The following is a 25309-nucleotide window of genomic DNA, read 5'->3' as shown; positions in this document are numbered from 1 at the left end:
GTAATGTACTGGCAGGATGACTTATCAATCAAAAATGCTTACAAACGTGGTCCAGCCCTTAGGTTTTCACTTCAGTCCGTGCGGCAGAAAGACACCAACCCCATTCCAGAACTTGATACAAATAAGTGATTTATTCAACACAGCTTTACAAAGTTATTCGAGTGGTTCAACTTCAAACTGAATACACTTGCGAGGAGACAGAGGAACGGATTAGCAACTTTCCACCAGCCGCTGCAGCTCATTCACTGCAGGTACTTGGCGGTTAAGCTGGCAACATCACATCAAAGTGCTCCAAACAACACCACCATTTTTCTAATCTCATTCTCGACTTTAATTCCTCAGGTTCAGTGAGGAAAACCTGGCGAGGAGAAACAGCTCAGTTGCTGTTTGCAATTACATTTTGCCTCCATAGACAGAAATCTAACATACTGCAACAGTGCTGCAGACGGCATGAGAGGAAAGTTTGACGAGAAGAAAATATTTTATGTCAGGGCGTATTTCAGATCACAGTCATGGCTTCCACTTTTTAGACTCCATTTATTAAAAGCAAATGCATCACTGAACTGGGGAGCTGTAATTCAAGCCCGTCTTGTTTTTTTGTTTTTTAAATAACAGTATTGGAATGACTCGAAAGACCAATACATAATTAATGTCTAATGAGTGTAGTGTTAAAGGCACCTAGACAAGTTGTCAATGTTGTGCCTGAACCCAGCAACAAAACTTGAAAAGCTGAATTTAAATCACTTTGACGAACATTTAGAGGAATGTTACATTGCCAGCTACAGTTCACGTGGATCAGACGACACGTCGTCATTGACGCACAAACAGGATATTTGACAGGACGTGCGCGGGTGTCTGGAGCAGCTTCGCGCAGAAAATTAGACACATGGAAACAGCAGATGAACATGGAATGTCATTCCAAAACAAAACAACAAATAAGGAAGTGAAAAAGACACGGGAAGCAAAGTTCAGAACCTACGTCATCTGTGCATTTCTAATGCTCGTCAGTAGTGGTGGTGCTGAAGTTAAGGCATGTTAGTGATCTGTAAAACTACACACCCAAGTGGAGACAGAGCTGCCATGAAGTTCCCTCCCCCCTTAAAAGAAGATGGCTGATAGATGACAACCACATTGCAAATAAATAAAGCCTTCTGTATATCAGATAAGCCCGAGAGCTGCATCGTCATGTGTACAGAACTGGAATGTCATCTTTGCCTGAAATTGGGGGGGGGGGGAAGGGAAATTTAGCCTATAAAAATGTTTAAGATGCTGGGCTCAAATGCATAAGTGCAGGTGTAAACGGTAAACAAGGCTGAAAAACATTTCTAGGATATAAGCTGTAAAAAATATTCTTTAGTATTACGGTACCTTTCCTTATTAAATAACCTTTTTTTGAACATCTGGATTGCATTTGAATTCAAAAGGTATCCAAGGTAGTTTTCTCTGTCAACTGGACTGGGTTTCTTCTCTTGAAGACGTTTCGCCTTCTATCCAGAAGGCTTCTTCAGTTTTTCTGGATAGAAGGCGAAAGGTCTTCAAGAGAAGAAACCCAGTCCAGTTGAGAGAAAACTACCTTGGATACAATGACCTGGATGACTGAGAATTTACACAGACAAATTCAAAAGGTAGAAAAGATATCTATACACACACGTATCCTTTGGTTAGGGAAAGAACCCAGTACTTTATATTCTCTATTCAAGTAGAAGTGAATAGAAGAAAAATCCATTAGCTCAACAACATGGAGTCAACTTTTTGGTGTTACTCCATTGAAATAACCGAACTCTCTTTAGGCTCTGGGGGTGCAACCCAAATGTAGTATAAATATTATTTACATATACACTATTTCCCCTGTTGTGATCTTCACAGTGAGACCCTATTTTCAGATTTAGGTTAATCTAGGTCCACGAGAAATGCATGACAGAATTATGGCTAATTCGCTCTACGCCGTTGTTGAAATCACACATTCCTTGTTGTTGGTGTCGTTATTGCACAAAGAAAACACATTTTATGTGCACACGGGACTAAGACGTGAAGCTAAACATTAGTAGTCACGATAATTATGGACGCACATTGTAACAGTGATCACGTGATTCTGGTCCTCAAATTGGAGTGAAATCAGCTGGACACACAAGCTAAGGAAGATGATGGGGACCCGTGAGGAGCTTTGGTTCTCAGAAATGCGATAAGGAGCTGATGCTGAAGGAGGAGAAGGTGAAACGGAGTCCAGGACGAACAGTTGAGATTGGGGTAGGGCTCAGTCCTGGAGCAGACTCTCTTCGGACATCCACGCAAGCGAGGGGAGTGGCTGCTCGTGCCTGGAGTACTTCAGCTGGAGCAGGTCGCCCACTTCACTGATGGCCTGCAATGCCTGGCAGTAGAAGTCAAAGAGTTATTTACGTCAATCACAAACCAAGGGAAGACGGTCAGATAATTGAGTCACACACATCCGCACAAACGATTCTCAAAAGCTTCAAACAAAAAATTTGGATATGAGGAGTTAAATGAAGTGATGATGAGACGGAGAGCCGGCTGCTTGAACCACAACTAAACCAAGACTCTTCCACTTCTCACTCCACTTCTCTCCACAAGAGACCGTATCAGCAATGCAAAGCTGCAGAGGCACCTGGAAACAATTTACCTTCCCCGTGACCTTTTTTCTGATTCCACGCTTCCAGAGCGAGGGCTGGCTTTTCCAAAGACGGAAAAAGCGGCTCCTCCGAGTGCTCTACAAAGGCAGGCCGGTGCCTTTTAAAAGGACTATTACAAACGGCGTTGACGTGCTCCTCGCTAAGACAAATGAGGTGTCTTTGGAGAGACAGAGCAGCTCAAATAAAAAAAAGCTTCGGCCTGCTGTGTTGTAATACTTGAGGACAGTTGGGTCTTGTAAGTTCATTTATAATAAATGACATATTGGGAGCCTTCAGTATTCAGCAAACACACGCACATCAAACGGCTCAGAAGACCCTACAAAAGACAAGCTTTCATTATTTCCACTGAAAACTTGGGGATCATGTTGAGGATAAAATCATTTCTTCAACAACACAAGCCTGTCCTTTATCAACATTCTTTGAAGTCGATCCAGTGTTTGGAGCAACACGGTACACTTCAGAACAGTCCAATATAGCTGGCTTGTGTTATCATTTTGTGTAGGCTGGATGACGTTCACCTCGTCAGTCACATAATAAAATGTTTGACTGTACGAGCAGAGTAACTTTCCATTAGAATGAATAAGGAACCTTCATGCTTTTATGTGACTAAAAGCTTGAAAAGACAACGTCTGTACATCCCATGAATGATAGCGAGGTGTCCAGAGTTTGGCCCATAAACAATACACATTGTCGGTCTCTGTTGGACTCACCGTGTCAAGCATCTCTCTGGTATGAGCAGCTGAAACGCAGAAGCGCGCCCTTGACTCGATGATGGGTGTTGCTGGGAAGCCCACGACCACTGTGCCGATGTTTCTCTTCAGCATCTCCCGGCCAAACGCTCTGAAAATCCACAGCAACCTCAGACGTGTGGAAAACATCTCTGACTAATGACTTCATTCGTCTACCACTGGCACCACACATTAAGTTGTTTTGCTCTTTAATGTGTAAAATTAAATTCATAAAAATCCCAGATTATGTCTGGAAAAGGAACGACAGGAAAACGAGGAGCTGGCATCATTTAAGAGATTATAAGCAGTTAAAAGCAGTGTAATGATAAAGTACGAGGTAATAACGTACCCAATTTTGGCTGGCATGTAGAGCATCAAGGGCACAACGGGCGAGTCGTCATTGCCGTAGAGGATGAAGCCCATTTCATGGAGCTTTCTGCGGAAGTAGGTAGTATTCTCAGAGAGCTGACTGAGGCGATCAGCACCTGAAAAAGGTTAAAAAAGCAAAACTTGAATAAAACCTTGATAAAGCTGAATAAGCTGATTTTACCATTGCATTGTAACCTTGAGGAACTGTATTGGGATTCCTAGAATGTAAAGGATTTTGGTAGATTTACAGGTCAAACAACAAGCTTTCATGTGTGTCAATGTACTAAACTTTCAGCTACTGATCTGAGCACAAGCAAACAAAAGAGAAAAACAAGAAGCCTGACATTAGAAGGCTCAACCCCATGTGGCCAAACTGTTAAAAAAGAGAAAAACGGCATTTTGAGCGCAGCACAAATTGCTAAACACCATGTCGTTTATCATCTCTTACATGTTTGTGGTGAGAGAGCTACACCATTTGCTTTTGAAGTCGACCAGGGATCTTAGAAGTTGAGGTCAAGGGGCTGAAACTAAACAGGCATCAATCCTCAAGTGTCAGATGGATGCACGCTGTGGATCCACTTACTGGATGCCCTGGCCGAGCCCTCACAGGCGACAGCTAAGCCAAACAAATAACCATATGGCACAAGGCAGAAAGACACGCATCTGCACAAAACCGCTGCTTCAAAGCGCGACGACACACAACAAGATCCAACATTATATTTATCCTGGCATTTTTGTAACACAGTCAACAAATCCACAAACTATTCCCAGCACAGTAATTAAAAAGTAGCAGATTATATTCAGAGATTCTCTTCATATTTCTGAAAACAGCGCATTGCTTCTTTCTGGTCGATAGATGTGATAGAACCGTGTGCTGCAGATGTGCTTTTGAGCTGCGGGTCTGTGCAACAGCAGTGAGCAGCTGTCCCAGTGCAACTGACTGTTCGCAGGTCTCTTGGCTGTCACTTTGTCTTTAAATCAGAGTCTGAGTCTTCAAAGGGTGTCAGGGCTGCAACCAATCAGCCTGTCACTGTTGGACGTTTACAGACTGGAATACAGAGTAAACCCAACAGTTGATGACATCGTGCAACAGTCAATACGCCACATGCTTATTTCTATTGCTAATAACTAAGGTGATCTGACGTCAGCACTCAAACAAAGAGGCAGCAACCCCCCCCAATCCCATAAAGTGTAAAAGTGACACAGGGGGGAACCACAGAGACCACTCACCTCTGAAACTAAGAACCGTGCTGTTCTGGATGCACAATCAAACATAGATGTGCAAGACAAACACACATTTGAAAGCCAAAAAGGCTGGAAAGATTAGGGGGACAGACCACTTCAAGGTCTTTCTTTGGTAAATCACCTCTAATGTTTCACAACAAGTGCAGTTTCCAAATGCTGAACATGGTCAGAATATTAGAAAATAAACTCGTAAGTGGACAAAACGTGCTCAAAATACTCTATTAAATAATAACTTCCTGTTGGCCATCCATAATAACACTCTACCCTTGGATTATGGATCTAAATGCTCAGGTGAAACAAGTGGAATAAAGAACAAAGAAAAGCATAAAAATGTGGAAGCCTGTGTGGAGAGAAAACAAGTGACATCTGTGGTTTACGGACCTGCACTGCCACCTTGCGGTCACATAGGAACATTTCAGAACTTTAAAATCATTATTATTGCACGCACTCAGAGCATTGAAAAGGAGCCTTTGTGTCACCTACCGAGTGTGGTTCCATCTTCTCCCATGATGATCTTCATGGAGGTGATGATCTGCTGGGCAACAGGTGGGGACATGGAGGTGGCATAGAGGGCACTGTGGGAGTGCCACCGCAGGTAGTCGATCAGCTCCTGACAGAGAAATGACATCATTAATCATATTTGCTTTGGTGAGAACCCAAAACTAATGTAGAAATGATTCAAAGAATGGTGTGAGAGTGTGGAAAACTAAATTAGATTTGCTTTTTAGGACTCTAAAATAAAATAAATAATGGTGTGTGTGATGTCATTAAATAATAAATTCCACCAATTACAATAACAACCATCAATGATTTGTTTCCACATGTACTTTAAATATACCCATTATAATCTGGGTTCTGCCGTTTTTCCCCACCTTTTTGCCACCAATATATCCTCCAGCAGCCCCAAAGCTCTTCGTAAAGGTTCCCATCATTATGTCGACATCTTTGGGATCCAGGCCAAAGTAATCCACTACTCCTCTGCCATTAGGTCCCAGGGCCCCGATGCTGTGAGCCTCATCCAGGTACAGATACGCCTTGTAGCGCTTCTTTAGAGCAATGACCTCTGGCAAGCGTACGATCGACCCCTCCATACTTCAGAACACAATCAAGAGGCAAAAAAGATGTATAAATGATGGTTCGCATTGACAGAGGCATCAGCCGGAAGCTTTATTTGTGGACATTAATGTGTACGTAATCCATTTTAGTAGTGCAGGAATAAAACTCCATTAGCAACACTGCATTAGTGGAGCTATTGATTACATCTGGCAGATTATCAGAACAATTTTCCTCAAACATATTTAGCTGAAGCATCAGATCTAGAATACACAGCTCACAGTAGCTCTTCATCTTACAGCCACTGCAGAAAAGTGCTCATAAAAACAGCCTGTCTATCAAATCAGGAAGCTTTTCTAATCAGCACCTTTGTGCTATGATGCTATCATGACGTTAACATGTAGAAATAGACCAGGACAGCAGAGGCAGCAACAGTACACGTCATAGTTTCAATTCCAGCTTAAAAAAAAAAAAAAGCTCTGTTCAATGACTAAAATTTCTAGCCATTTTACAAGTTTGCAGCCAGTGACTGTTTTCTCGCCAAAGTGAATATTCAATGGAGCTCAATGGCAGCCACAATCAATCACAGAGATCACTAAGTAACCCCAGGAAGTTGGAGTTTTAGACAGAGCTGTGGGACATTAAAGTGTCAGTATTGTTTTCTCTAAACCTTTTGAGTTTCTCCTGGACAGCTAAACCAGCTCTCTTAACTTATGGGTTAGACAATGATTCTATTGGAGCCCTGCAGCTTTGTGTGTGTGTAGATGGTGGTTCTACCTGTATATTCCCTCCACCAGGATCAGGATTTTTTTCCAGGGCCGGTGGGTTCTCGGCTGCCCGTTAACGATGGCGTCTCTGAGCAGCTTCTCCAGACTTTGCATGTCTGTAACACACACATTTATTATAACCAAATTACTTAACATATATGATACCTATTTATGATTACACTCCTTTAAATGAGTATTTTTACACTCTGTTCCAGTTTCTAGTGGGCGAGACAAACATGACAAACTGACTTTTCAGAGCATCGACCTGCGAAAGTCACGCCCATGTTAAACGTGTTCATTTGCTGGATTAAATAGATGTCACAAAGATGATTTATGCCTCATGGTGAAACCATTGGGCGTTCCTTTCGAATCACTCCACAGCGGTTTTAGAACTTTTGAGGTGTCACCTACTGTTATGTTTGAAGACCCGGATGGTAGAGCCAGACAGACGCGCGCCCAGCACCAGGGAGGCGTGATTCAGCTCATCACTCAGAATGAGACAACCCTACGAGAATTTAAAAAAAAGCACAACACAGTTTCACATTTTCTTGGGTTTCATTTCTCACGAACAAAAGTCAAGCGCTACTGTATCCTCTTCACAGTGGCCTTTGCACAACACTCAAGAATTTCACAAGCCAGTGATACTGTTGAGCAACAGCTTTCAGATGAGGCCACTTTAATCTGTGCAATAAAGACGTGTTTTTCATGTCAGACAAGTGGGATAATACAGTACTCTTGCTCAAGCAATATAACCTTTATGAACATCCTAAATAAGAGGGGATGCCTCTTTATATAACGGTTTAACCAGTTATATCCAAATTTATTGAATATTTGCTGGTCAGAAATAATATCTGCACCTAACTTTCATTTAGAATCAAAATCCAAAACATTCATTGAGGTCACGCAGAGGTACAGGAGGAAAAGACACGAATACGCCGCTCCACTGAAACAAGGGTTTAAAACGGTGGGAAAATGTTCAGGTGTGTTTGTGTTGCGTCGTTATCAGTTTCGACTCCTGGAAACCTGCGATCACATGGGCCACATGCAAGCTCGGATGTCTGCTCCCTGGTGGAGCAGAGCCGGTCGGTGCATGTGGCTCCACGCGCTGCACTCACGTCACGAAAGCTCTGACCGGAAATCAGCGTCTTTAGAGACAGGCTGAACTCACATTAAAAGCTTTACGCAGGAAATGTTTTTCCACAGAACAGTTCATAATCCCCCACGATAAGAGTTATGCAACTATAAAAATACAGACAAAAACAGAGCAATCTTAAACAGAAGGATGTAGAAAAGCTGTTACCTTCCCCGTGAGGGCTGGAATGTTCATGGAGTTGGTTGCAAAACCCATCCCAAACGCCATGGATGACTCAACACCCAAGAACCTGGCAACCAACTGCTCTAATTCTTCATGAATATCGAGGTTTCCTGCAAAAAGAAGACATCCTGTTTTATTACGACTCTGAAACAAACAAAAAAATAATGCATTCAATAAGCAAGGAGAGCCGTAACGTTCTCGACCTCTCGGAATAACTCGCAGCTGTTTTCCTACCAGCTTTGTCCCGAGGACGCACAAACGTGTGACACACTGTCTCAATAATGTCACCAGATCCTCTGACTCTTACCGATCTCAGAGCGAGTGCTGCTCACTCCAGCTCCATACTTTTTTGTGCACTCCACAGCAGCGTCAGCACAGGCGCCGGTGTTCTCAGCGAAGCCCAGGTAGTTGTAGGAGCCCATGTTGATGACGTCCTTCACCACTTTGCCCGTATGTCTGCGAGGGACAGACAAAAGCCGCGGCATGAGGACATGATTGTCAATTTATTTCTACTCTGATAAAACAGGTTTTTTCAACAGCTTTCCATTGACATTGCCAGGAAACATCACTCATGTGTTGTAGTTTTCGAAGCGCTTGTAATATTATACAATCTGCTGACAGAACTGATATGCAGAGAAAGCTGACGTTGAGTCATTTGGAGAGACCGCGTGACCGATCCTTTCAACACAAGCAACTGAATTACAGATGACATCATTTTTACAACAAGGAAAAGAGTCAGCAATGAAAGGTTAATGACCACCTGATGAGATCCGGATCAGTGACTCACAGTTCTGGAGGAATCATGACATTCATGGATATGCACCTTGGACATGGAACAACAAACCCAGCCACACCTCTGTAGCCACAGCCACTTACTCAAAGGTCCAGTTGTAGTCGTGGGAAACTCTTTCCATCACGTCCATCTTAGCACCGGGAACGCTGCAGATGGGTCGGTTCCAGTTGTCCCTGATCCTCATGTACAAGTTCCTGGTGTAAAAGTTCTCAAAGTCCTGATAGAGGGGGACAAAATCCTGGAGGAGAAAGAGGAACATGTTGAGGAAATCCCACCTAAAGCCTTTTATGACAGGGACTCCTGTACCTTCTGCTCCTCTCTCTCCCGGGCGACGTGGCACTTCTCAATGTTCCAGTGGCGAAGAAAGTCTCTGAGGTAGCCAAAAATGGTGAGGATGCCATAGCCCATGTAGGTGAGCACGGCCACCAGGAGTGGAGTCTCCTCATAGTACTCCAAAAATGGCTTCTTGTACAGGCTACAGTTGCTAGGAGGAACATCCTGGTTCTGGAAGACAGTGGAGTAAGAAACTGTCAAATTTAAAAAGATACAAGATGCCAATTAACATTTTGGTGATTTTTTTTTTGCCACTTAAGATGTGAAGGTTATAGTTCAGGAGATGGGCAAGCATGTAAAATGAGCCACGTTTTATAGAGGACAACATTTAAATGTTGCTATAAAAACGTCTAAAATATGATTGGATCATTCCAAACGCTAGAAAGTGGCATGAGCCATCTGTCATGTGACCAATCCTACTTTTCCCACCAGGCAAGACTCCGTGCAAGCCTGAGCCATATACCTGATGTTGTTCAGTGCACCATTAAAGGAGCAAACTCCCAAAAATACCTGCTCTGCCGCTGTGAGCATGATCACATGTTTACATTAGCAGCAAAAGCTTTTAAAGGGACAATAATTCAATCCAGCCGTGGCCTTTCCAGGATGCAGTAAAGCTGAATGATGAAAGATAAGGTATACAGTAGTTCTGCTTTGTGCCTCACTGTGAAATCAGTTAAATGCTTTCGTTATCTGCGAGATGATAACGGGACATTCCGACAAACTGATTTAATAAAAACACTACTTGTAGGAGGGTTAAAGCAGCCATTTGAATGAAGCATAGTCAAACCGGTCCCGAGATATCTGATGTGAAACCGGGCCGGAGAGGTTAGAAGTGTGTGTCTGATCACGCAGAGCGCTGCCACTAATTAGAACTTGAAATGGAAGTGAGGAACAACCCCGCCGTCACATGAGACCTGCGCGTGTGAGGATCCTTGTAAATGATCCAGGAAGGTTGGCTAAGTTAGCTGGAGAGGGAGTAGCAATAATTAAGATGAGCGCACGGATTAACATTTCTGCCTGCTTTTAAAACACGGTCACAGCTACAAGGCCTGCGGAATCCTCCACGGCCCTTTGTGGATATACACCCCATTTCAATTATCTTCACACACACAACACAGCTTAGTCTGCAACATCGCTGCATTAGTATGACAGCTACTGTATCTACTGGCAAGAGTCTGCTGTTTACTGGCATGTATGACAAGAAATCTGGGACCTCCCAAAACATACACGCCAGCCGATTGTGTAAACAAAGTTTAAATGCCCTAAATTTGGCTGCATGCACCCAAAGGCTGTCAATAATTGCCCCCCACGTGATAAGCCTGACTCAAAAGGCAAGACAAATACACCGTAGTCAAAAGACACAATATAAGACAACCAACGTGCAAATGCCCACAACGTGGAAGCAAACAGGCCTGTAGTTCCTGTACAGTCGATGCACACTTAAGTTTACATGGTGCAACCAACTTCTACAGCCCTTGTGTGACCGAGCAAACCAGCCTTCTTCATTCACTCCGAATATTAATGTGCATGTATGTTTTCTGTGCTCTGCCGTTGGAGGAACCACACCCTTCCCAGCGTGGAGACATTCCTCTCCCGTTTAAGTGTCATGCAGAAGCAGGCCTGTGTCCCCCTCCTCCTCCTCCTCCTCCTCCTCTCCCATGGGAGCCACTGTAGTAGAAACAAGAGTTGTCCCCACACTGTGTCAACAAAGACCGGTCGAACACACACCTAAACGCTGAAACAACAGGGTGTAAGGTTTCAAAAGTCACCGTTACCATCCGCCCTGGTCACGTGACAGCTCTGAAGGTGCCTCGTATCCAGAAAGGCAAAACGTAGCTTTACTACCGCGCACGAAGGATGGATGTAGTCATCATGATCTTACTTCCAAAGTCACACGACCACAAACACACAGTTGGTGTAGAAAATCTTGGGCAGCTTCGACCGCACCGGGACACCCAGGTGGGTTTGGATGTGACGTCACGAACGAACTGTTTACAGTCACAATAACCTCTTATCAATAGTCACGTTCTTCAGTTTACTTGTGACGTCATGTTAGCCTGTGGTCGTAGCGGGCGGCTATAGCACGTCTTCAGATCGATACGTTGAGAGATTGTTTTTAAAAAATAATCTAAAACCAAAAACAAAACAGGAAAGCTGGCTTATTTTACGAGACCGAAATATTCGCATACCTCAGGAAGCAACCTCGGCGGTGTTTATGGATGACGCCAGGCCTTACCTTCCCCCTGGGGCGACGATACTTCTGTGGCTCCTGAAACAAGCAGTGGTTCTTCACGAAGCCATTTTTACTCGCTTTCCTGCCGCTGGAAGTGCGACGACAAACGTCCCCGTTTAGCAGCTTGTTGGCGGAGCTTTCCGTCATCTTCGTCCACCAACTGAGAACCTCTGGACTAAAAGTTACCCAACTTGTGTAACGTTAGACGTCCAGTCATGCACGAGCTGGAAAAGGAAACGGATCAAACGCCCACCCTGCACTGGGTCCGCACCAGCCTGCCGGAAGTCCACGCCCCTGCACGGCTTTATCCACCAATGGCGTTGAGCCACTACAAAGATCGTTTATTAAAAGCAGAAGTCGCACAAGGGAGACTATAACATGGCGTTGATTTAGGCGAGGAACGTTCAGTAAAACACACTTCTAAGTCTGATTCAAGGCGTTTAAATGTGTCGAGAGGACAACATTTTAAGAAAATCAGTCAAATGATGAATAGAATTTCTTTAGTTTACGGTATTTTTTCTGTCAATGTATCCACCATCTTAGAAGAGGAAGACTCAGAGTATTTATGTATATACCCATGTCATTTTGCCTTTCAAAATTACATCATAGTGCTATTTAGCGAGATTTCAAGAGTAAACAAATTTTGTCTCGATATTCTGATAGTGTGAGTGCTCAAATTTTTAATACCACTCTTTTCAGGGTGTAACCAGTGGGCGTGACCCTTTCGCCATTGTGGGAGGTTCTTTGAGAGCGATTAATGGAATAACCCAGAATAACCTTTAAACAGAAACGGATTTAAACAATTTTCCAGTGATGCTACAGTGAAGATGCAAAACAGATGTTAAGTTTGTCTCCGATGACAAAAGTAATGGAAACCTACCAAAACTGCAGGGGAACATGCTTAAATGCACACTTCAAACCTAAAGAACTGAGGACCCAAAGCTCCAGGCTGCTTTTTTGGTTATATTATTGTCTTGACCTTTTATTGATCATGTAGTATGCAAGATTTCATTGCTTGGTTAACATTTTACCTAATTCAATGCACTCAATCATTTTGTTGTGAAATATGCCTGTAATTAAATGTACTGTTATCAAATGTAAGTCCCTTTCATCATACACTGCACATTGATTTAATGTACACTGTCGAAATTCCATAAGAAAAAATATTTTAGATCCTCCCATTTACATAACCAACTTCCCATAAATGCAGTACATTCCTCTGAATTAGCAAGTAGACAGCTTAAACTTTAACCAGCACACTAAGCTAATGTTTTCCTTTCATCTCAAGCATATTATTCTCTGGTTACGCATTCTTGAGTTCTTTTGTTCTCTTTCACCCATTTTCTTCATTGTTCACAAGAGTGTCCTAACAGTGTTGCATCCACCTTTATTTCAGTTTTTAATGGAGATGTTAACGTGTTTTCTAGGTCCTGGCATTTCTTCATTCTCACAAGTCTTATTCATCTTTACAAAGTCATTACCTCTAGTGAGCAAATGGTACAGTTACTGAGAGAAATTCTCCATTTAAAAAACAACATGATAAATGATGGTTTATTAACTTTGCATCACACCTTTATTTTTAGTCCTTGGCATGTGTCTGCAGGTTAAAAAGAGGCTAGCAGGAAAAGCTGCCATTGGCCCTGGAGATGAAGATGAAGTCTTATTCTATTCATCCAATTAATGCATGTTATTTACAAGAACTCTAAGAGTCAGACCTCAACCGTGGATAAGTGTTGGAAATACCTTTGATATTTTGTGTATTTTTCAGGTATTCTTTTGTAAAGGTACTACTGTAGCATATCGGGTCTGGCTTGAACTTGTAGGGCTGCTACGCTCAGACAAAAGTGCCATTCAGTGTCAAAGGTCATAAATCCTACACAGTCACATTCATGTTTAACAAGACTGATCTTCTTTGGACTGAGGGAGAGACGCTGTGCAGACACGAGGAACAAGCAACTTCGTGCAGAAAAGGAGAAAAGGCTCTGAGCTGGGAAGTATTAGAAGTGCTATACATTTTCTGTGACCTAGATGGCAGTGTGGAGCCACAGTGTGTTCTGTTGGAGGTTACCCAGGTGCCCCAGGTTACAGTGATAGCTCCTGTTTCTGTGGCGTGACACCCATGATTAAGATTCTGACGATAACATCTGATGATCTGAGTCTCTAATCAATTTTCCAGCCTTCTGCTTGTTGCCTCTCGAGGCTGTAACCTTCAGTGTGCACATACAGCACATTACTTTCTTGCCAGTGTGCAAGTAAGTGAAGCTTCCATCTGTTCTTAACCTCATGAAGGTGATACGAATCCATTTAGTTGGATCAGGGAAAGCCTGAAACAGAAAATAAGTTTTAATTTTTTTTCAATGTAAATAAATTAGATATTTAAATTCAGCAATAATAGTTACTGCATGATGAACAGCTGGACAGACACCTATTGCAGCCTTTAGTTTCCAACATTCTGAGGTAAACACACAAATATAAAGTGGAAAGTTCACTTATAATTATTTATACTTGTGGAGTAATCAGCTAAACATTAACCCCTGTGGCTGTTTCCTTCATTTAAATCTATTTTGTGCACAATTACACAAGCCTGCAGACAAATATTGACAACCAGGCTTGCTTTGGGCTTTATTTCAGCCAAGCAACATTTACGTACAGACCCAAGCATCTATAATGAATTATTTCCATGCTGCCTTATTACATCATAAGTTGCCGCTTGCTATCTACGCAGTGGCCACCATGCATCAACAAAATATCCCTGTTGAGGAAAAATATCATAATCACAGTCTCCCTTGTGGTGAGGCAACATGTCACTGCTGATGTTCTTTCAGTATCATTCGAGTGACGGCTAATTAACTATTCATGGATGATGTGTTCCCTCTCTCTGCTGCAATTTCCCTGCTTTGATGTCCTCTAATGAAATCATCAGGAGAATTTATCTTTCCTCCCTCCTCATTCTGCCGGAAGCCTATTAAGATCCAGCGCTGCCATAGAGGAAGTTGAGGCAAAGCAGCCATTTTTCATACTTCCGCAGTGCATAGCGTGACGCAATCAGAACGTTATGCAAGTCAAGTGCACTAATGTATAGAGGGTGTGCATAATCTCCCAATTAACTGTGCTTCAATCAGATGGGAAGCAGATTGGGAAAAGATTCATCTGCACTCTTTCGCCTAAACATGTTTAAATTTGCTGTATTTCCAATTCTCTCCTAAAAGGCAAATGGATGAAAATGGCTGGCTGGGCTCCGCTGCTGCTATGGTGCGAGTTTGGTTGACACTGCCTGTCATGGCCATTAAAAATTTATACGCCTGTCTAAGTATTTCCACCTTTGCAAATTATCCAAAGAGGGAGCCACTGAGGGGAGGATGATTCCTTCGCTTCAGGACAGGCCGGGAAGACAGTTTGACAGGCAGACTATTTTCCAGGGAGCAGTAGATTGTCCTACTGTAGACAACTGCAGTAATGATGAGTGAAATTCAACCTATATATGCACAGATGGGGAACTAAGGATAGAGCCGACGGCTGAGTGTGTGTGGATGCTTTAGATGTGTAAAAAAAAAAAGCATGAAAGCTAAATGTGCATGTGATGATGCTGATCACCATCCTAATGGAAACATAAGCATCTGCTCACATAAAACATCTTTGAGCATTTATGTACCAACAAGTGACCTATCTCAAGATTCAACTTGTAATGCTTTATGCCTTAATGGGGGTTTTCAGAATGATACCCCTTCCTGAAATATAAATCCTTAAGAAGTGGAGCAGGTTCTGGGAGTGAAATAAAATCTCTCCAGCCACTTGCAGCAGGTCAGCAGCAGCAGCAGCAGCAGCAGCAGCATCCATCACCAGACCGATTGCATTGGTGCCGCTGTAGGAGGGTGAGCTATCACAGAAACAACCCAGGCTGTCCTCTGTTAGGTTCCGTCCGTGAAAGGATGCCCCACCGCAACTCAATATTTTTTATTATTTCTGGCTTTGCTTCCCTGCAGGGCAAAGATAAGAAGCCGTATCCATCACGGCCTCCGTTTGCAACCTGAGGATTCCATTAAGGCCCGACACAATATGCTCCCCATTTACATCAAACAGCACAGAGGCAACGCCCGCGAGGCAATTTCCTGTTACCTTCATGAATAAAAATCTCATTCATCTCTGTGCACATTCATAAGGCAGACAAGAACCCAGTCGAGGAGCATTATCAAGTTGTCCTTGCTGCTTTGACACTGTCCAGACCACAGAGGGAACCTCATCTGCTGGTAAACGTTTGTGTTTTCGTGTTTGGGTCAAAGCATTTGCGGGTCTTTTCCTTATTGGATCTTTATAAATGTGACATTTTAGTGCTACTCAGCCACATTAGGTTTTTGCATGTCAGACTTATTTTTCCAAACTGACTAGTCTTTTTAAAAAACCAAATAAACCTTGAACTCAATTGAAGGTGTTGTTTTTGTGGGTACACAGGGTTATTTAATCAAACGGGGAGCATGGCTGGACCTGAGGCTCTTTGCCCTAAACCAGAGAAATCAGGGACAAAGAAGCAAGTTCTCTGCATATGGAAACGACTGAATAAATATTTAATTAAATGGAATAAACCTTTTTTTGTTAGCATGCTGCACAAGGATCACACATAGCTAATGATTCTGGTTGGAACCTTCCCAGCATCGGAAAAAGGGATCACAACTGAGGGAGGGACCATTATTGAAACCTTTCAGCAGTCAAACTTCTCTGTGGGCTGGAGAAAAGCTATAATGCATTTTTAAAGATTTAAATCTTGCTTCTGATGGAACTTTAATGACATTTTTGATACTGTGGTTGTGTTTTTCCCTTTTGCTCACGGCAGGTAAAGCTGATATGAAGCACGCCATGCAGGCAAGTCGGCTGGGAGAAGTCTGTTTGCAAGGAATAATTTCATGATTCCCCCGTCATGCCTGAATATGAAGAGGACGGCTGCACAAGACATTTATTGAAATAAATGGAGCCAGTTTTGTTGCCAAATTATCAAATGAATCAGAGTGTATTTCTCAGGGGAATGAGTCCTGACTTTCAGTGTGTGAAAACAATTTATTTGAACATTTAATCATCTGTAAATGGAATTTATTTTGATGTGACTAAAAAAAAAAAAAAAGAAGGAACATTTAACCAACTGTTTACCATGAAACCTTATTACACAGCAAAGGATCACAGCAGAAGGCCAATTACAAACTAACATGAAATTTATTCTACTGGTGCTAATGTACAAGAATTACAAAGCTGCTCTGCTTCACATCAAACGGGTCTATCCATTTGCCATCATATGGGCTCGATGAGGTTAAATTAAACACGAACATTAAGCGTAGAGGGGCAGACTGCAGGGAAAAATGTAAAGATCAACGGCTTCTGATGTTTTTACTCTGTATACAGTTTAAAAAAAAGCAATACTGCAGGGATCACCAAATATTTCTATCAACATCTGAAATGACATTTGCTGCAGATTGCATTCATGTACTTATCACACATCCTTTATTCTTTTTACAAAAGTAGGGGAAAAAAAGAAAGAAAAAAAATTGAATAATAATAATAATACCAAGAAAAAAAGCCCTGGCAGATGAACACCCTTGAGTAGGATCTTAAACCTAACACGTCAGCAGCTGCATGGACCCGCGTCTGCCACTTCTCACTCCTTCCGACGCTTCTTCTCGTGGTAATCATCCTTTGATCGACTGCTAGAGGAAGGCCTCTTGGAGCCGCCGTGTTGCTTGGCCTCCTCCAAGAACTTGTCCAGACCGAAGGGATCCTCCTCAAACTGAACGGGTCCCTCTCGTCTCTGCCCATGATCTGCACCTGAGAACTCTTTGTCTGGAACAAACCTGATGGTGTAGGACAAAAAAAAGCAGAAGAATCATCACGGGGAGTTTTTAAAACTGATTTGGAGGTCTAACCTTCACATTAGTCAAACATTTTGTGTTTTACCCAGTGCTACTACACACTGCAGGCATCCAAACATTCCTAGAGGACAATGACAAGCTTGTGACTAAACATATGGGACAGGCTATGCTTGGTTGGTAGAGTGTGGTAATTCTGCCTCTAGGACAGCTGCTCCAGCTGGGACACCATGTACAGGTTTTTCTAAGGAGTCAAAATAATACCAGAATGTCCTTAAAATGCTCCTAGCCTTTACTGCCATTTTCTTTAATTAAAATCAAGATGTAACAGCTTTAAAACCGCCAGTGAACATACTACCACCAGCAGCAGGCTGCTTATTAGTTATAAATGAATCCAGGAGAATTAAAACATTACACTCATAAAATAGCTTCATTTTGCCCGTGGCCTTTGATTATCTTCATTTAGTGCCCATTAGCTAATACTCAGAGGCAAGTCATTAAGTCGCATAAAATTTATACGTACACAAATGTGGAAAGTCAAGCTGCCTTTAATGTAGAAAAATATCATAGCACATACTTAAATTGTCATTCCTAATGTATTTATGATACATTATGATATATATGTTGCCTTTAAACACATAAAAGATGTAACAAAATAACAAGGTGACCCACAATACCTGTTGTTTTGCATGAGTGTGTCGAAATCGTCAGCATAGGCGTCCTTGTCTATGTTCTTGCTCGGTCGGTAGATGTTTGAAGCCATGTCCCTACCGCCACGGAAAGGTTGATCATATACGTTGTAGGACTCATCTTCACCACCAGCAAAGCCGCTGTCCATACCCTAGAGAGAAACATGTCAAGCAAAACACTCATCGAACCAGTATCTTGATCTGGGGTTTGTTTCCATGCTACACAGCAGTGTAATTATTAGTAACATGTGAGGTTTACTAACTTTGCTCTGGTTAAAGAGTCTCTGGTCATACTGGACTTCACTGGAGCTGCGTGGGTTGGGTACTCCCAGAGCAATGAGCTCGCTGATGTCCCTGTCCTGGTCTCTCTGCAGCTTTGACCTGCAAAAAACAAAGCACGATATTTTAGACACCAGATTTTATCAGCGTCTCCTCATTTGCAGCAGGATAGTGATAAAATTGTGAAACTTATGGATGTAAATAAGGTAAAAATCTGTAGTCAGATGCTATCAAATAGCAGCTGGAAGCTTTCTTGTATATGTACAGGTACTGAACCTTTTGAAAAAGTTGGTGACTTTAACGCTCAGTCTGTCTTTCACAGGCAGCAATGTCAACGCTAAGTGCAAGTTAAGCCAGAGATAACAAGGTCTGACAGCTTGAATTGTGATTATAACGAATTTGAATTTCAACTCCTCCAGAGACCAACACGATTGACAACCTTCCGCTGTGCACCTACAGATATCTCCAGGAGATCACAGCAGACAGACACGGGCTATTTCTGAGCAGTTTGCTGGATCCTGCCATGTTTTGTTCAGTTGGTTCCATGAATGATTCAGCACCGGTGTGTGTGTGTGTGTGGGTGAATGTAGCAAAGTGAGGGGTGGATGAGTTCGTATGCGCTGTGTTTAAAGTGCGTGTCCAGCACCTTTTATCGGGAGCAGCCCTGGAAATGTTCCTGTCATGCTGTCTGTCTCTCCTCCTGTCGTGGCGGATCTCGTCACGCTCTCTGGCCTCGCTGTCTTCGCCACCTGCCACAAGAAATGGGTACAGGGGAAAAGATAGGAAAGGAGGTGATGGGGGTTCAAAACAAATGACATTTTAAACACAGCAACTATCTACATGGCAATATATTCAGGAATATTGTATGGATGTCTGACATTTCGACTCAAAAGATATTCAAAGCATCAGTGGGGACAGAGAAAATCTATTTCACAGCTTACTGGTTATGTCAACAGCACCAGGCTGACAAATCTCAGCATCACTTATGGTGCTCATGTTCGATATGTAAAACTGGAAACAGCTTTGAGAGTTTAAATCTGCACCAGTCATGCAAAGAAGCACTAACACAAACCTGACAATCACAGCCATGAACACATATTCACCTTTGTCACCGTGACTTTTGATCCCTGCCCTGCGATCTCTGGCTATCTGAGCCAACTCTCTCAGCTTCTCCTCCTTCTTCTCTTTCTCCTTTTGAGCCATCTTCTTCTCCACCTGAGCTCTCATCTCCACAGCTTCTCTTGCCTGTGGAATCAATCAACATTATTTAAATATGGATTTGTGGGGCAACTTATTCCAAATGCAAACATTCTGAACCATGTAACCGCGGTGGTTTACCTTCCTGTCAGCAATGTAAAGAGCCTCAGCCAGCTTAGCAAAGTTTTCATTGATGTGAACTGTTTGTAGTCCCCGACCGTCAGCAGCAAGACGTTTATCAAGAGGAATGGTGTAGCCCTAAAAAGATTTTATGCGCATAAGGAGAGACAAATGAGAAGTAAACCAAGAAATCTCAATGGAAAAGACAAGCTTCCATCTTAAGAAAATCTAATATGTATGCAGAATATAAAAACCTTAGCGTTTTTCCAGTTGGAGATGCACGGAGGAATCTTCCATTCCTGCTGCTCTTTTACAGTCATCTACAACACAGGGAGCAAAACGATGTCAAACAATGTCTTTAGAAAAGTTCACCTTAGATTGTACAATATATCTCGCTTGATAATGCTCGTGCACTTAAAACTGAAGGCAACTTTACCTTCCTGCTTGGGGAATGCATGACAGGAGCAGGGGGAGAAGGAGGTCCACGAGGAATCTTCTTATTGATCCTGAAACATATTTATATACATTCTATTTCCATAGATATGAGCAGAGTACCTAGACTGTACCAATTGTATAGGTATACTTACTTGAATCGTGGGGGTTCCATTGGATCCCTTTGCATTTCCACCATACGGATGACCCTTTGTTTGGCCCCAGAGTTAAATGCCACTCCCTGCTGGGATGGTGTGTATCTTTGAATGAAAAGAGCAGGTTAAGTGTAAATATACACAAATTTCTTTCTTTTTCCCCCCCATTTTTACCTATAACAAGTGAGGAATATTTAATCATTTCTGACAAAAGGGTTTTAAGCATCACTGTCTAGACTCTAGACAATACACCACTATAGTTAACATATCACCATTCTCTGGCAGACGAAATAATACACAAATTAGCCAACAATTAACCTGAGAGTGGGAAACTTGATTTAGGAATTGTATAATCCATATGCACCTGATATACTGTGCCGGCGCTTGTTTGTCTGCAGCTCTTACAGGCATGGCAGCAGCAATCTTTTGCGACACCTGCTTGTTCAGGGCAGCACGAGTCTTTTCTGTCAGCTGCAGAGGACATATTTTAATACAGTGATTAGGTTTTAAATTATGAATTAAACAGATACATGAAATCCAACAAACATTTACACCGAGCTGTTGATTAAAGAAAAACAACACTCAACACTGGAGAACTGGGATGGACAATGCTACAATTTGTACATTAAAGTTATATAGTGCAACGAATGACACAAAATGTTATACCTCTTGTACAGTTTCCTCATCTGGCTTCTTTAATTCTGGTACGTCATCATTCAGAACCTCCTTTGGAAGTAGATCTGTGTATTTACTGTAGACAACCTACAGGAATGTCAACAGTAAACTTTCATTGGACAAAGAAATAACACATACCACTCTTAATCATACCCACTCTTATGTCTATCAGCGTGGCCTTTGGAATGTTTTGTAGTTAATTGAGAAAAAACTCATAAAAAAAAAGACAAAAGTAGTTGATTTATAGTTGACTACAGCGATACTTCTAAGCGGACTCCAGAGATTTGACACCAATCCTTGGTGACTGCAGTCTGTCAACAATGTTTGTACCTTATCCTTGTTCTGTCCTTGTCTGGCAATGGAATCATATTTAATTTTCCCCTCCGAGTCCACTTGAACAGCCAGGGCATTCGACGTCATCTTCTTTCTACCCATCTCCAGTGGAAACTGGGCCACATGGATCTCTGGGAATGCGCCTCCATCCCCAAAGTCCTACAGAAACATTTTTTTTTTTTTTTTTTTTAGCAATATACAAATTATATAACTGTAAATGAAAACACATTCCCAACATTTTAAAGTCCACGTGTGAACTGAAAAAGGTTACCTCAATAGCGCGGGGTACCCAGCCTTTTCTGTGTCCATAAGGAAGGGGCTCTCTACGGGACGAAACCAGAGCGGTGGAATAGGACTTCTGGGCTCGGAGCCTCTCCTCTGCCTCTAGCTGGTCCTGGGACAGCTGGGTGGGCGCCGGTAAGAAGCTGAGAGCAGATGATCATTAGTCGACAGGGCTGCGATATCGCCCAGAAACTAGCTAACGTTAGCTGACAGATCAGTATTGGAAAATGTCGTCCATATAATGCGCCAGGCACAAAACGTTTTCATTAAGACGGACATGTCATAAAGGCGTAAAGGCAAACATGCAGCGACCTTAATAAATTGATATTAACGTAGATGTAAAAGCCACGAGTGCAAACGGCTCGTGGCTAAGCTAGTCGATGCTAATTTACCAAAAAGTGTGAACATGTTAAGGGATTACCGAGAAAGCATTCGATAACAGTCGTATAGGTTGTTCTAATCACACCTATACGGTACATCCGAGATAGCTAAGATACACTCTAAAGGAATAAAAACATTAAAAGCACCATTTGGGAAACTCACCTCGTCAACGACATTTTCTTTCTTCCTCAACAGTACAGCTGAGCATGCGCACTCAGCTAACGCAACAAACACTTTCCGGTACAGTTATGTATATGCTTTTACGATTTTTATTTTTAAATTAACAGTTTAATTCCCATCATTTGCAGCGGTCAGAACAGGACCGCCACTACGTGTTGTAATTTAACTTTTAATAAACACAAATAAGTGTAAATGTATGACGTTATAGTTAATTGATGACGTATATCCGCCTTGCTACTCATACATTTCCAGTCTCAGTTTCAAAAGAAAAAAATCATAATTAGAATATTCCATAATCTGCCGTATCACCCAGCAATCCTTTCACCGGGGCTCACTGTCAAGCATTAATTTAATTTGATTTAATTTATTTAGTTTAAGTAATAAACATTTTTTAGTACCTCTTGATTATTTCAGTGCCTGAATCCATTTGCATTGTCACAATGGGAATTAGTGACATGTTTCCTCTTCCTCGCAGTGTACATTCACTTTTTTGTGGGCATTTATTCAGACTACTCTTTTTTAAAATTTTGTCTGAATGTCATTTTGCTTTAATCAAACACACCTTTCAGGTTAATGTCAGAATATTTAGACCAATAAAAGATTCCCCCCATCAAGAGGTCAAATAATAATTGGAAGTGCATCCATGCTTTTGACAGTAACATGAATAGTAGATAGGCTGTAAGGAAAGTACACATCCAATACCAACGTGTCAAATTAAGGAAGCTGTCTTTGACTGGCAGACACAAGAGGCCTTTATATTCATCATCATCTTTTAAACTCTTCATGTGTTGGTCATGTCATAATGTCCATACTGCCTTTGCTCTTTACTGTCTTTACTTAAGAAATATTCAACATTCAAATAAAAGGCCTAAAGAGTAAGCAAATGTTTAGTTTATTTTAGAACCTTTTTTGTGCAGGCTATTATATGCTATGGTCAGTTTTATGCATTATTTTGTGACAGCAGAAATTCTGTTGCGAATTAGAAAAAACTGCAGTGAGGTAAGGTATACGCAGAGACCTATGAAATTAAACCATTCCATCTTCCTCCAAGGCAGGATTTTATTTGTGAAGGCTGGATCATCCTCTCTCCAGTTACCTTTTCCAGCACTGTGATTACGCTTTTATTGTTTTATCAGCCCACATGGGTGAATGTTACTAGAATGATCTTAAAGCAAGATTAAAGAAAATCACCTGTAATGATTCATGTAAACATGGGCAGTATGTCCATCTGAATGTTAATCAAGTCCAGAAATAATTTAAAAAGCCTAAAACTATGATAAATGTTAGAATGAGAAAAATATAACCTAATATATTGCAACTATGGACTTAATGTTGACCCAATTTTATTTATAGTATCTTGACTCCCAGAAGCACATCTCTATTTGGTGTCAAGATTGTTTATGTCACATAAAAAAGGGGAAAAGCCATTTTTACCTTCTCATACTAATCTCTCTCGTATAAACCATTACAAAACATACACAGAAACAAAAGGACAGAGCTTGTTTGAAGTAATAAAGTACGATGCACATTGGGAATTAAAATAAAATTTCTTTTCTGTGTTTCATTTGCAGCCAGAGTTTGTTCATCAAAGCTCAGCTCCTCCCTGTCGAAAATGATTCATGTCACAATTATTATCAGGTAAACACTGGGAGGAGTGAAGAAGAGGTAAATAAAAATAAAGAGTGAGAAAGGAAGAGCCTCCTGGCAGCTCAAGGGGAGTGACCGAAAAATGAAAACAACTTTCCAGTAAGTGGGTCAGAAGCTTGCTGGTCTCGGTCTCATAATGGCCATCACAAAAACACAGGCCTGCACGTATGCATAACATGTGCAAACACACAAATTGCAATGCTAAAAAAGCCACTGAGGCCAAACACCTTTGAATGTATCAGATATAGCACCAGAGTCACGATGTGTTGCTCTTGATGTATTGTGTGTCATCACAAGTATATTTGCCACCTGTGAGCGGTCTTTGACAGCCAAAAGATTGCAGCTTTAATTCTTCATTGCTTACCTGACAGATGTGGTTACATGGTGACTGTCAGTGCCTTTCCCCTTTGCAGTTGTTTTGATGACGGAAATCGGTTTGATTACATGCATGCGTCTTCCTGTGTATATTATTCTTAAATCCAGCAGACAGGTATGGAGAGCCCCTGTGCATATTGACAGTTTGTTACATTTCTTGTTTCACGGGCTGCCTCTTTCTACTCTCACATGTCTGCATTTCATGAGCGTGCGAGGGACTTTTTCCCTCACAAATTGCCACAGAGGGCGTAGGCTATGAGATTAAATACATAAATACTGAGAAAATACATAGAAAGGCAACTTGCAGCAGGCTGGGGGAGACTGTGGATTGGTTTATTGGCTGCTAAATTCTACTTAACCTTTACCAAGGATCTTAACCCAGTGTGGTAGAAGCTGCAGGACCGTATCAACCCAGATTGCAGTTCTGCACTTTGATCCTCTTTTCCAGCAAAACAGCAGTGTCCAAAAAGAGACAGGGCCACGAAGGTCAACACAGAGCTTTTATGGCTTATTAGGGTGAGATAAACTGCAAGCTCTCCCAGTGGAGCATTCAGATATGAAGAGATGTGTGCAAGAACACCTAGTGACTAAAGTGAGATGGGGAGATGATCCGCTGCTGGGTGGTGACTCTACGTCTTTGTAGACCAGCTTTGTTGTTATTCCGATTCGATCGTGCAAGCTGTTTTGTGAAACACAAATTTGTCTTATGGATATAATCAGGTCATCAGAATGGATGATTAGGTCTGCGGCAGAACAGATGATTCACTGTTTATCACCACAAAGTTTAGGCAGTGATGCAGTGAACAGCACATTTCCACATCACACACTCTTCACTGCCTACATTAGGTTGTGAATCATGTATTAAACACTCGCTTTCATCTGAATGCAAGGACCAGATTCAAAACTGTTATTAGACAAATTGGTGGCTTAATTAGATATTTGCTGACAGGAAGTTATTCTTTTTGATGAATTGAAGCATACATTATACAGTAACGTTTTATTGTGGATTTTTTTTATTTATTTACAATGCTTGTCCGGGGTAATGGACTTGAAATGAAGTGTGGGGTTCAGTTCTGACATCCACCGTAAGATGGCAGCACCACTCAAAGCTGGTGTATTAAACTCGCACGCAAAGACAAGCACGTACACATTTAAAGCAGCAACAACGAGATGCCTGCAGGTGCTTCCATGAACTCCACTATGGCTGATGTACATGAATAAGGGACAGGTG

At 41.9% G+C, this 25309-nt stretch overlaps 2 protein-coding genes across 2 annotated transcripts; both read right to left on the bottom strand.

The window, feature by feature from the left end:
* Positions 1-111: 111 nt before the first annotated feature.
* sptlc2b (serine palmitoyltransferase, long chain base subunit 2b) lies at positions 112-11758 on the bottom strand. The gene is made up of 12 exons (XM_003971511.3): positions 11488-11758; positions 9225-9422; positions 9002-9156; positions 8433-8581; positions 8111-8235; positions 7222-7315; positions 6821-6926; positions 5863-6082; positions 5474-5600; positions 3726-3861; positions 3359-3488; positions 112-2368 (listed from the first exon to the last, which is right to left on the bottom strand). Exons 1-12 carry the CDS (start codon positions 11629-11631, stop codon positions 2255-2257), a joined length of 1698 nt encoding a protein of 565 aa, XP_003971560.1. The 5' UTR covers positions 11632-11758; the 3' UTR covers positions 112-2254.
* Positions 11759-16518: 4760 nt separating this feature from the next.
* snw1 (SNW domain containing 1) lies at positions 16519-22190 on the bottom strand. Its single transcript, XM_003971507.3, has 14 exons — positions 22039-22190; positions 21485-21638; positions 21211-21372; positions 20872-20967; positions 20570-20676; positions 20206-20310; positions 20055-20124; positions 19873-19938; positions 19640-19756; positions 19405-19546; positions 18948-19050; positions 18286-18403; positions 18011-18174; positions 16519-17318 (listed from the first exon to the last, which is right to left on the bottom strand). Exons 1-14 carry the CDS (start codon positions 22050-22052, stop codon positions 17126-17128), a joined length of 1611 nt encoding a protein of 536 aa, XP_003971556.1. The 5' UTR covers positions 22053-22190; the 3' UTR covers positions 16519-17125.
* Positions 22191-25309: the final 3119 nt, after the last annotated feature.

The sequence above is a fragment of the Takifugu rubripes genome, chromosome 16 (genome assembly GCF_901000725.2).
Source record: "Takifugu rubripes chromosome 16, fTakRub1.2, whole genome shotgun sequence".
NCBI classification, from domain to species: Eukaryota; Metazoa; Chordata; class Actinopteri; order Tetraodontiformes; family Tetraodontidae; genus Takifugu; species Takifugu rubripes.
The sequence above is the reverse complement of the archived record's forward strand: the minus strand, read 5'-3'. Positions and strand labels throughout refer to the sequence as shown.

Coding starts and splice junctions, on each gene's coding strand:
- sptlc2b (XM_003971511.3), bottom strand. CDS start 11,631: ATGACGGAAAGCTCCGCCAACAAGCTGCTAAACGGGGACGTTTGTCGT. Junction 8,236..8,432: donor CAGCACTCGCTCTGAGATCG/GTAAGAGTCAGA, acceptor TTCTTTTTGCAG/GAAACCTCGATATTCATGAA. Junction 6,083..6,820: donor CTGGTGGAGGGAATATACAG/GTAGAACCACCA, acceptor TGTGTTCTGAAG/TATGGAGGGGTCGATCGTAC.
- snw1 (XM_003971507.3), bottom strand. Junction 20,677..20,871: donor ATGAGGAAACTGTACAAGAG/GTATAACATTTT, acceptor TGTCCTCTGCAG/CTGACAGAAAAGACTCGTGC. Junction 17,319..18,010: donor ACACTCATGCAAAACAACAG/GTATTGTGGGTC, acceptor CTACACCATCAG/GTTTGTTCCAGACAAAGAGT.